We start from the raw sequence: 12,442 nt of genomic DNA, 5'->3' as shown, positions 1-12,442 counted from the left end.
TCTAACTGTGGACAACTAGTTATAGGTTACTAACGAGGACAGCTGACTTAATAAACTTAAAACATCAAAATATATTAAAAGTGTTGTAAATATATTTTGAACATACTTTGATATATATGTATATATTGTTATAGGTTCGTGAATCAACCAGTGGCCAAGTCTTACTTCCCGACGAAGTAAAAATCTGTGAAAGTGAGTTATAGTCCCATTTTTAAAATCTAATATTTTTGGGATGAGAATACATGCAGGTTTTATAAATGATTTACAAAATAGACACAAGTACGTGAAACTACATTCTATGGTTGAATTATCGAAATCGAATATGCCCCTTTTTATTAAGTCTGGTAATCTAAGAATTAGGGAACAGACACCCTAATTGACGCGAATCCTAAAGATAGATCTATTGGGCCTAACAAACCCCATCCAAAGTACCGGATGCTTTAGTACTTCGAAATTTATATCATATCCGAAGGGTGTCCCGGAATGATGGGGATATTCTTATATATATGCATCTTATTAATGTCGGTTACCAGGTGTTCACCATATGAATGATTTTTATCTCTATGTATGGGATGTGTATTGAAATATGAAATCTTGTGGTCTATTGTTACGATTTGATATATATAGGTTAAACCTATAACTCACCAACATTTTTGTTGACGTTTTAAGCATGTTTATTCTCAGGTGATTATTAAGAGCTTCCGCTGTCGCATACTTAAATAAGGACAAGATTTGGAGTCCATGCTTGTATGATATTGTGTAAAAACTGCATTCAAGAAACTTATTTTGTTGTAACATATTTGTATTGTAAACCATTATGTAATGGTCGTGTGTAAACAGGATATTTTAGATTATCATTATTTGATAATCTACGTAAAGCTTTTTAAACCTTTATTGATGAAATAAAGGTTATGGTTTGTTTAAAAATGAATGCAGTCTTTGAAAAACGTCTCATTTAGAGGTCAAAACCTCGCAACGAAATCAATTAATATGGAACGTTTTTAATCAATAAGAACGGGACATTTCAACGGTCTTGCTTCGACCCACTTTGTAAAGTAATCAATTGCGACGACTAGGAACTTAACATTTCCGACACCTCTTGGGAATGGACCGACAATATCGATCCCTCACTTGCAAAATGGCCAAGCGGCGTGTATTGGGACCATGTTACGCCATGGGGATCTATTGACGGGGGCATGTATTTGACATGCCTCGCAGTTTACGACCATATCGTATGTGTCCTGGTACATGTGGGCCAGAAATAACCCATTCTTTTGATCATGCTGACTATTGTTCTATAGCCAGAGTGTGTCAAGCAGGCTCCTTCGTGCATTTCTTGTATGATTTCTTTAGCCTGCATTGGTCCAACGCATCTCAAATATGGCTCGGTGAATGATTTTCTATACAGGATGCCATCTTTAAAGAGATACATTGGTGCGTGCATCCGGATCCTACGAGCTTGTAGTTTGTCTTCCGGTAGGGTACCATCCGTGAGGTATCGAATGAAAGGTGTCATCCAACAATCTTCTTCTTCTGTGATTGTTGTCATGAGGGTATCTTCGCCGATTGACTTTCTTTCCAGTACTTCCACCATGACCTTTTTGGTGAAGTGATCGTATAGCAGGGAGGCAAGCTTGCTTAAAGCATCTGCTTTCTTGTTACGGTTGCAGCGTATTTGCTTAATTTCAAATGCTCCGAAGTTTTTGACTAGCTATTGTGCAAGCTCTAGGTATTTTTGCATTGATGTGTCTCTTGCTTCGAAACTATCGTTTAGCTGGCTTGCCACTAGTTGCGAGTCAACGTAAGCCGTGAGCTGTTGTACATCGACACTTTTTGCTAGGCGTAAACCGGCTAGTAGTGCTTCGTACTCGGCCTCATTATTTGAGGCGGCAAATTTTAGCTGGATGGCGTAGGTTATCTCTTCCCCACTCGGGGATACAAGGTGAAAACCTATGCCGGATCCTTCCTCGCTAGATGCCCCGTCGGTATATAGTTCCCAGAATTCGTCCGTGTCCCTTCTTGTGACGGGAGTTTCACCTTGTTTGATCAAATCGGAAGGCAGCTCTACCAGGAAGTCGGCCAGAACTTGTCCCTTTACTGAATTCCTTCGGAGAAAGCTGATTTCGTGCTCACCGAGTTCAATTGCCCATTTTGCCATCCTTCTGAAAATCTCCGGCCTTATTAAGACGTGTTTGATTGGTTGGTCCGTGAGGACCTGTATCAGATGTGCTTGAAAATCTCGCCACAACTGCCTTGCCGTGTGTACCAGAGCATAAATTAACTTTTCCATAGCCGGGTAGTTTACTTCCCCATTTTGCAATACTTTGCTTACGAAGTATACCAGCATTTGAGTTTTACCCCTGTCGGCGATTAGCACCGAGCTGATTGCCTCGAAGGAGGCGACAAGGTACACCGTGAGTGTTTCTCCCTATATTGGCGCCGTTAGCGTGGGCAGTTCCTGTAGGAATGCTTTCATATCCTGGAAGGCTTTCTCAGCATCCTCCATCCAGACGAAGTCTTTCTTGTTCAAGCAACCCTTTAATGTCTGGAAGAAGGGCAAAGATCTGTCAAGCAACCCTTTGCACGTCATTTTTATTCCTGGGCGATTGTATGTTTTCGATTTTCTTTGGGTTTGTCTTGATTCCTCTCAGAGTTACCGTGAACCCCAAGAACTGACCTTCTTCCATCTCGAAAGAGCATTTTGACAGATTTAGCTTTATATTGATTTTGCGTAGCGACTTGAATGTTTCAATGATATCTAAAATCACTGCTCTTTTGAGTCAATTTTGATGACAATGTTGTCTACGTACGCTTCGATGTTACGTCCGATTTGATCCTGAAATGCCTTGTCGATCACTTGTTGATACGTTGCTCCGGCATTCTTTAATCCGAATGGAAATTTTGTATAACAAAAAATGTCTTTTTTTGTGAAGAATGCGGTTTTTTCCTCATCAACTTCCGCCATTGGTATTTGTTGGTAACCTCTGTACGCATCCAGGAAGGTCTTAAACCTGAAATGCGTGAGAGATTCAACTTTCCAGTCAATTTCCGGCAGAGTGTAGTTATCTTTTGGGCAAGCTTTGTTGATGTCTTTGTAGTCGACACACATGCGCCAAAAGCCATCTGCCTTTTTTACCATCACGAGATTGGCTACCCATGTATGATATTTCACTTTCTTCATTATTCCGGCGTCAACCAGGCATTGAACCTCGTCGTCCAGGAATTTGCTTTGTTCTAATGCCATTGCTCTTTTCTTCTGGACAATGGGCGTAATGTTTGGGTTCACGTTTAGCCGGTGTTGTGCTATCTCGCATGGGACCCCGGTCATGTCGGATGGCTCCCAAGCAAAGACATCGATATTCGCTACTAGAACTTTGCAGAGTGTATCCTTTGCGTTAGCGATCAGAGTCGTTCCAACCTGGATTCGTTGTTCCGGATACTTAGGATTTGGTGACACATAGCCGTCATCGTGCACTATGATGTTATTTGTGCCTTGAATTATTTGTAAACACTCAACCGACTCCAGCTCTTGTGTCCGGATTGTTGCAATGCCGACTGGGGTTAGGAATTCCAGCATACCGTGTACTGTGGATGTAACTGTTCCAAATTTTTGCATGGCGTTGCGCCCGAGAATGACTTTGTACCGTGAGTCTGTTTTGACGATAGAGAATTCTATGTCCGCAGTTCTTTGGAAAGGTAGTTTCCCTAGTACAACTTCCAACGTAATGGAACCTACCGGCCAGGTTGCAGTACTGTTGAATCCTGCTAATGCTGAGGTTGCAGCTTTCTTTTGCCAGCGAATTCTCTCTGGTAACTGCAAGAAGCATTGTTCGAACAGGACCTCTGCTCCTGCACCGGTGTCAGTGTATATTCATCCAACTTGGCAATTAGAGATGTGTACCCGGATGACAACTGATAATGCTAAAAACGAACATATATTTCATAGCATTATCCTTCAAAAGAAGACAAGCTTTTAGTTGCAATTGTTCTATTTACAAGTGATATTCGTTTAAATAAGAAAAGGTGAAGACAAAAGACAGATTCGACGATTTGAAGACGCAAATGACCAAAAAGCTAAAAAGTACAAAGTACAATCAAAGTGGTTCAAATTATTAATGAGAAACGTCTAAAAGTTACAAGAGTACGAGCTGCAAAATGCAAAGTACAAGATATTAAATATTACACAAGGAAGTTCGAAAATCTGGAACCAGGACATGAACCAACTATCAACGCGCGATGCAACGGAGCTAAAATGACAAGTCAACTATGCACATGTATATAATATATTATATAAATAATTCTTAAAATTATATATATATTATATTATATATTAAAAACCGTCGGTAAACTAGCAAAAAGAGAATGTGGTCCGATCCAGCTGGCCATGCGATCGCATGGCCTGGAGACACAAAAACCATGCGGTTGCATGGCTTCCTGTAGCAGGCCAAGTCCTATAATGTTCACGAATTCTGGCCAAATTAGTTACACCTTTTTCTAATCTATATCTCACTCTCTCTTATATATTTATATTTATAATTTTAATTTTAATTTTAAGTTAATAATAATAAGGTTATAGTGGCGAATGTTTTAAGTTTGTAAGTCGAAATTCTGTCCGTGTAACACTACGCGATTAATACTCATTGTAAGTTATGTTCAACCTTTTTAAATTAATGTCTCGTAGCTAAATTATTATTATGCTTATTTAAACCAAAGTAATCATGATGTTGGACTAAATATTAAAGACGGGGTTATTGGGCTTTGTACCATAATTGGGGTTTGGACAAAAGAACGACACTTGTGGAAATTAGACTATGCACTATTAATGGGCTTTATATTAACTAAACGATACCTCGTTAATTTAATATAAAGGTTACAATTTGACATATCTATATATAACCACATACGCTTAATCGAGTACGGTGGGCGGGATATCTATAAATACGAATAATTGTTCATTTTACCTGACACGGGGATGGATTAATAGTTAATGGACTTATTAAAACAGGGGTGGATTACATTCAAGGGTAATTGGTGTAATTGTTAACAAAGTAGTAAAACCTTGGAATACACGCAGTCGATAACCTGGTGCATTCATTAAACAAAGTATTAAGACCTTGTTACAATTCGAATCCCCAATTAGTTGGAATATTTGACTTCGGGTATAAGGATAATTTGACGAAGATCCTCGCACTTTATATTTATGACTGATGGAGTATTATGGACAAAACCGTATGGATATATCGAATAATCCAGGACAAAGGACAATTAACCCATGGCAATAAACTAAAATCAACACATCGAATATCATGATTACGGATGTTTAAATAAGCATAATTCCTTTATTTTATATCTTATCGCACTTTTAATTATCGTACTTTTTAAATTATCGCAATTTTATTTACCGTCATTTTATTTATCGCACTTTAAATTATCGCATTTTTATTTATCGTCATTTACTTTACGCCTTAAATTAAGTCATTTATATATTTAATATTTTACATTAGGTTTTAATTGTGACTTAAGACATAAAATCGACAAACCGGTCATTAAACGGTAAAAATCCCCTTTTTATAATAATAATAATAATACTACTTATATATATATATATATATATATATATATATATATATATATATATATATATACAAATATAATTTTAAAAAAAATATAGCGTTAAACTTGGCTAGCTCCCTGTGGAACGAACCGGACTTACTAAAAACTACACTACTTTACGATTAGGTACACTGCCTATAAGTGTTGTAGCAAGGTTTAGGTATATCCACTCTATAAATAAATAAATAACTTGTGTAAAATTGTATCGTATTTAATAGTATTTCGTAGTAAAAATATAACTATTTCGTATACACCTCGCATAATATCAAGTATTTTTGACGCCGCTGCCGGGGACCCGAAAGCGAAACGCTATAAAAAAAATTTCAGCTATTTTTGTAAAAATATAATTATATATAAGTTACAAAAATATAAAAACATAAAAAAAATTATATTTTTAGGTTTAATTAAATTAAAAAGTTTATATTTTTATTAAAAGTTACAAAAACTAATAAGTAATTGTTAAAATATAAGTTTATTTTAATTTTAAATTTTGTAAGAGTTATAAATTAAAATCAAATTAAAAGTAAAAAAATAATAAAAAATACTCGTTTGAACTTACAATTTTTGAATCTGCATTTGATTTGAACCGGCTGCTCATGCGATCGCATGAGCCCAGGCATTAAAACCCATGCGACCGCATGGTACCTTCTGACACGTCTGAACCTGGTACGACAGACTTAGGGTTACGGAGTATTATTAATTATTATTATTAATTAATATTAATTAGGGTTTTAATTTAATATTAGTTAGTTTTAGTTTCAATTAATTTGTATTTTAAGTTTTAATTAGTTTTAAAATTAATACTTTTATAAAATAATAATATAAAAATAATATTTTTATAAAAATTGTATTTTTATAACTTTAAGTTTTATTTTTATATTTCGTATCTTTTTAATCGTTTAATAGTAATTTTTATATTTATCGTTCGTATTTAGTTTTAAGATTAGTTTTTTTTTGTCGTAGTTTAATTTATATTTCTAGATTTTTAGGCTTTGCCGTAAAATCCCTTAAGTGCTTTTTCTTTAGACTAAGATTTAGGCGCTTTAGAATTTTACGACATCACTTATCGCTTTAGTATTTAATAAACTTTAGTGCCTTTTTAAGTTATTGCCGTTTTAGATATAGAATTCCTTTTAAGCTTTAATTCCTTTAGACGCAACTTTTTAGTTTTTAGGCTTTTAAGTTTCGACGATGCGTTTTATTATTTTTCGACGCTTATTTTTCGACCTTTTATTTTTCGACGTTTTTCGATGCACTCTTTTTCTTTCTTATTTCTCGACGCTCTAGTTTTTAGGACATAGAATTTTCTTTATTTTCTTTAAATTTTGACGAATTTTTTTTTTATTTTAAGCAGTTAAATTGATAGACATCCAAAATTTTCTGGTTCGTAGTAATAGTTGAATTTGTTAGTGGCGAGTTGTGGGCTTCCAGTTTAAAGGGTCCTGGCTACCTGCTGCATCTATTGGCTATTCGAAACGTAGGCAAAATCAGAAAAGTCTATTAATTTGATAGCTTATATAATTTTTATCTTTTATAACTAATAGGATATTCAGTGAATGCACCGAGCAAAACGTTCACCACCTTTCATACGTTCACCACCTGTAACTCGATCAAGACATTTAGCCAATATTGTCGCCGTTGATTTTTCTTTAGAATCGTCATCAAGTCGACCAAGTACTCCAATTCAAATTTCCGATAATCCATTTTTTGAACCCGACCTCACAATTGAGAATCTGGAGGATATTCAGGGACAATTCAGAGATCCTGAACCATTAATCATTCCTCCTGAACCACAAATCACTCATCCAGAGATTTTCGAGGAAAAAACCATTAAATCAGAATCCTCTAGTGATTCAGATTCAACAAATTCAATCATGGAAAATCTGGAACCTCTAAGTATGGAAGACCGAATGAGGGCTAAATGCACTGGCCAAGGTCACGTAATTACTCAACCTGACATTAATGCAACAGATTATGAAATCAAAGGACAAATCCTACACATGGTAACTAATCAATGCCAATTTAGTGGTGCACCAAAGGAAGATCCAAATGAACATCTTCGAACCTTTAATAGGATCTGTACTCTATTCAAAATCAGAGAAGTTGAGGATGAACAGATCTATCTCATGTAATTTCCCTGGACTTTAAAGGGAGAAGCCAAAGATTGGTTAGAATCGTTACCTGAAGTGGCGATTGATACATGGGATGTTTTAGTTGAAAATTTTCTTAAACAATTCTTTCCGGCATCTAAAGCTGTGAGACTTCAAGGAGAAATTGTTACGTTCACACAAAAGCCAAATGAAACTTTATGTGAGGCGTGGACAAGATTTGGAAAGTTGTTAAGAGGATGTCCGCAACATGGTTTAGACACTTATCAAATAGTACAAATATTCTATCAATGATGGGACATTACTACAAGAAAAGACATCGACATAGCAGCTGGTGGTTCCATTATGAAGAAAACTGCAACTGAAGCTTACAAAATTATTGATAACACTGCTTCCCACTCACATGAGTGGCATCAAGAAAAAGATATCGTTAGATCATCTAAAGCGGCTAGAGCCGATTCTAGCCATGACTTTGATTCCATTTCTGTAAAGATAGATGCTTTTGAAAGACGAATGGAAAAGTTGACTAAGGATATTCACGCAATACGAATTAGTTGTGAGCAGTGTGGAGGACCCCATTTGACAAAAGATTGTCTTAGTATTGAACAAACAATGGAACAAAGAGAGAATGTTTCATACATGAACCAAAGGCCTGGAAATAATTATCAGAATAATTATCAACCGCCAAGACCAAACTACAATCAAAATCCGAATTATAACCGAAATGTTTCATACAACAATCAACAAGGTCCTAGCAATCAACAATTATCTAATAATACTTACAATCAACAAAGACCTATTTTTCCAATTAAACCACCATAAACCGATGATAAAAAGCCAAATTTAGAAGATATGATGTCAAAGCTAGTTGAATCTCAAAACTCAATTTTTCACATCTCAGAAACAAATGAATGAACAAAATGCTCAAGCATTTAGAAATCAACAAGCTTCTATTCAGAATCTGGAACAAGAAGTAAGCAACCTGGCAAGGTTGATAGGTGAAAGAAAATCGGGAAGTCTACCTAGTGATACAAATGCTAACCCCCGGAATGAAACAGCTAAAGCCATTACCACGAGAAGTGGTATTACACTTAAACCACCTGAAATACCTGTAATTTCTAATGACTCTATTCCTACTCCACAGGCACCACAACCTGAGCAAGAGAAGGAAACAGAACCGGTAGTTGAAAAGGTTAATGAAAATAACACAGTTAAGGCTAAACCTTATGTTAAACCATATCAACCACCACTTCCTTACCTGAGTAAAATGAGAAAAGAAAGACTTGAAGCCGAGCAATCCAAATTCTTGGATATGTTTAAACAAATAAATGTCAATCTTCCTTTCATTGATGTGATTTCAGGAATGCCTAGAAATGCTAAATTTCTGAAAGATCTAATCACAAATAGAAAGAAAATGGAAGAACTCTCGGCTATTACAATGAATGCTAATTGTTCTGCAGTGCTGTTGAATAAGATACCAGAAAAATTATCAGATCCAGGAAGTTTCACAATTTCATGTTTTCTGGGTAGTCTTAGTTCAATAGAAGCATTGGCAGACTTAGGTGCTAGTATAAATTTAATGCCGTATTCACTATACGCTAAACTAGACCTTGGAGAATTAAAACCAACACGAATAAGTATACAACTAGCCGATCGATCAGTAAAATATCCTAGAGGGATAATGGAAAACATGCTAGTTAACGTTGGTACTTTAGTATTTCCAATAGATTTTGTTATTCTTGACATGGAAGAAGATTCTCGAGTTCCTCTTATATTAGGAAGACCATTCTTAAACACGGTTAAAGCAATAATAGACGTGTTTGGTAAGAAATTTACCCTAAGTATAGAGGACGAGAGTGTTACCTTTTCTGTTGATAGAGCCATGCAACAACCGCAATCTGCAGATGATACATGTTATTATATTCAAACCATAGATTCACATGCAGAATTGTTAGAAGAATTTCCAGAATTACAAGGAACGGGAGAATGTTCTTTAGGAGAAGGAACTGAACCAATTGATGAAGCTGAAATGTTAGCCGCACTCATGGCTAATGATTATGAACCAACAACAGAAGAACTTCAAATGCTAAAAGAGGAAGACACATATCAATACAAATCATCGATAGAAGAACCACCAACATTAGAGTTAAATCCACTTCCAAACCATTTGGAATATGCTTATTTACATGGTGAATCTGAATTACCTGTAATAATATCGTCTTCTCTTACGGAAAATGAAAAATCTCAACTCATTTCTGTGCTAAAAGCTCATAAACCAGCTATTTCATGGAAGATTCATGACATTAAAGGCATAAGTCCTTCGTATTGCACACATAAAATCCTTATGGAAGAAGGTCATAAAACATATGTGCAACGCCAACGAAGACTAAATCCAAATATGCAAGATGTTGTTAAGAAAGAAATTATTAAACTGCTAGATGCAGGTTTAATTTATCTAATTTCTGATAGTCCATGGGTAAGCCCAGTTCAATGCGTACCTAAGAAAGGTGGCATGACTGTCATCACAAATGAAAAAAATGAGCTTATTCCTACTAGGACTGTAACAGGATAGCGTGTTTGTATTGATTATAGAAAATTAAATGACACCAACAGAAAAGATCACTTTCCCTTACCTTTCATTGATCAAATGTTGGAAAGGTTAGCCGGTAATAGTTACTATTGTTTTCTTGACGGTTTTTCCGGATATTTTCAAATTTCAATGGCACCCGAGGACCAAGAGAAAACCACCTTCACGTGCCCTTATGGTACTTTTGATTACAAACGCACGCCATTTGGACTTTGCAACGCCCCTGCAACCTTTCAAAGGTGCAAGATGGCAATTTTTCACGACATGATAGAAGAATGCATGGCAGTTTTCATGGATGACTTTTCAGTCTTCGGTGATACATTTGAAACATGTCTAGTTAATCTTGAACGGATGCTTATTAGATGCGAGCAATCAAATCTAGTTCTTAATTGGGAGAAATGCCATTTCATGGTTAAAGAAGGCATTGTTCTTGGTCATAAAATTTCAAAGGAAGGAATTGAAGTGGATAGAGCTAAAGTAGATGTAATTGCTAAACTTTCACATCCCACCAATGTTAGAGGAGTTAGGAGTTTTCTAGGGCATGCCGGTTTTTACCGACGTTTCATAAAGGATTTTTCTAAAATTGCCACTCCTATGAATAAACTTCTTGAAAAGGATGCTCCATTCATCTTTTCAGATGAATGCATCAAATCTTTTAATATTCTTAAAGAAAAACTCACTAATGCGCCGATCATGATAACTCCAAATTGGAATCTACCATTTGAACTCATGTGCGATGCAAGTGATTTTGCAATGGGAGCCGTTTTAGGATAAAGGATTGAAAAACGATTTCAACCTATTTATTACGCTAGTAAGACGTTACAAGGAGCACAAACGAATTACACAACTACTGAAAAAGAACTCCTTGCTATTGTCTTTGCTTTTGACAAATTTCTTTCATATCTCGTTCTAGCTAAAACGGTGGTCTATACTGACCATTCTGCTCTTAGATACCTATTTTCGAAACAAGATGCCAAACCACGATTAATCCGTTGGATCTTACTCTTACAAGAGTTCGATATTGAAATCCGAGACTAAAAGGGGGCAGAAAATCTCGCCGCTGATCATCTTTCTCGTCTTGAAAATCCTGAATTAGAAGTTCTAAATGAATCGGCCATACAAGATAACTTTCCTGATGAATATCTATTGAAGATCAATTATAATGAAATTCCATGGTTTGCAGACTATGCAAACTACTTAGTGTGTGGATTCCTTGAAAAAGGGTTGTCATACCAAAAACGAAAGAAATTCTTTAGTGATATAAAACACTATTTTTGGGAAGATCCACATTTATTTAAAAGTTGTCCCGATGGAATAATACTCCGATGTGTATTTGGGGATGAAGCTAGTCAAATCTTAAACCATTGTCACACAGGACCAACAGGAGGGCATTATGGGCCTCAACTCAAGCAAGAAAAGACTATGATGCTGGATTCTATTGGCCTACAATTTTCAAAGACGCACACCTTCTTTGTAAATCTTGTGATGCATGTCAAAGGGCCGGAAAAATAAGTCAGCGTGATGAAATGCCACAAAATGTCATTCAAGTATGTGAAGTATTTGACGTTTGGGGTATTGACTTTATGGGTCCATTTCCAAAATCTCATAATAATCTCTACATTCTCGTTGCCATTGATTATGTATCTAAATGGGCGGAAGCACAAGCTCTCCCAACTAACGATGCACGAGTTGTAGTTAACTTTTTAAAACGTCTTTTTGCAAGGTTCGGAACACCGAAAGCTTTAATAAGTGATCGGGGTACTCATTTTTGTAATAATCAACTTGAGAAAGTTCTCAAAAGATATGGAGTAACTCATAAAATCTCAACCGCTTATCATCCACAAACAAGTGGACAAGTTAAAAATACCAACCGAGCATTAAAACGTATTCTAGCGAAAACCATAGGATCAAATCCAAAAGAATGGTCCATGAAATTAGAGGATGCACTCTGGGCTTTTAGAACAGCCTACAAAACTCCAATTGGCAACACACCTTTTAAACTCGTTTACGGAAAAGCATGTCACCTTCCAGTAGAAATTGAGCACAAAGCATTTTGGGCTTTGAAGACATGTAATCTTGATTTGCATGAAGCTGGACGTCTACAGTTAAGTCAACTAAACGAATTAGAAGAATT

General features: G+C 35.9%; 1 protein-coding gene across 1 annotated transcript; it reads right to left on the bottom strand.

The window, feature by feature from the left end:
• Positions 1-1,219: 1,219 nt before the first annotated feature.
• LOC139889041 (uncharacterized) lies at positions 1,220-1,594 on the bottom strand. Its single transcript, XM_071872015.1, has one exon. It carries the CDS (start codon positions 1,592-1,594, stop codon positions 1,220-1,222), a length of 375 nt encoding a protein of 124 aa, XP_071728116.1.
• Between the last annotated feature and the right edge of the window lie 10,848 nt (positions 1,595-12,442).

The sequence above is a fragment of the Rutidosis leptorrhynchoides genome, chromosome 2 (genome assembly GCF_046630445.1).
Source record: "Rutidosis leptorrhynchoides isolate AG116_Rl617_1_P2 chromosome 2, CSIRO_AGI_Rlap_v1, whole genome shotgun sequence".
NCBI classification, from domain to species: Eukaryota; Viridiplantae; Streptophyta; class Magnoliopsida; order Asterales; family Asteraceae; genus Rutidosis; species Rutidosis leptorrhynchoides.
Note: the sequence above shows the minus strand (reverse complement) of the source record. Positions and strands in the feature narration are given on the sequence as shown.

What these genes read in the sequence shown, in the direction of transcription:
- LOC139889041 (XM_071872015.1), bottom strand. Translation starts at nt 1,594, where the DNA reads ATGGTGGAAGTACTGGAAAGAAAGTCAATCGGCGAAGATACCCTCATG.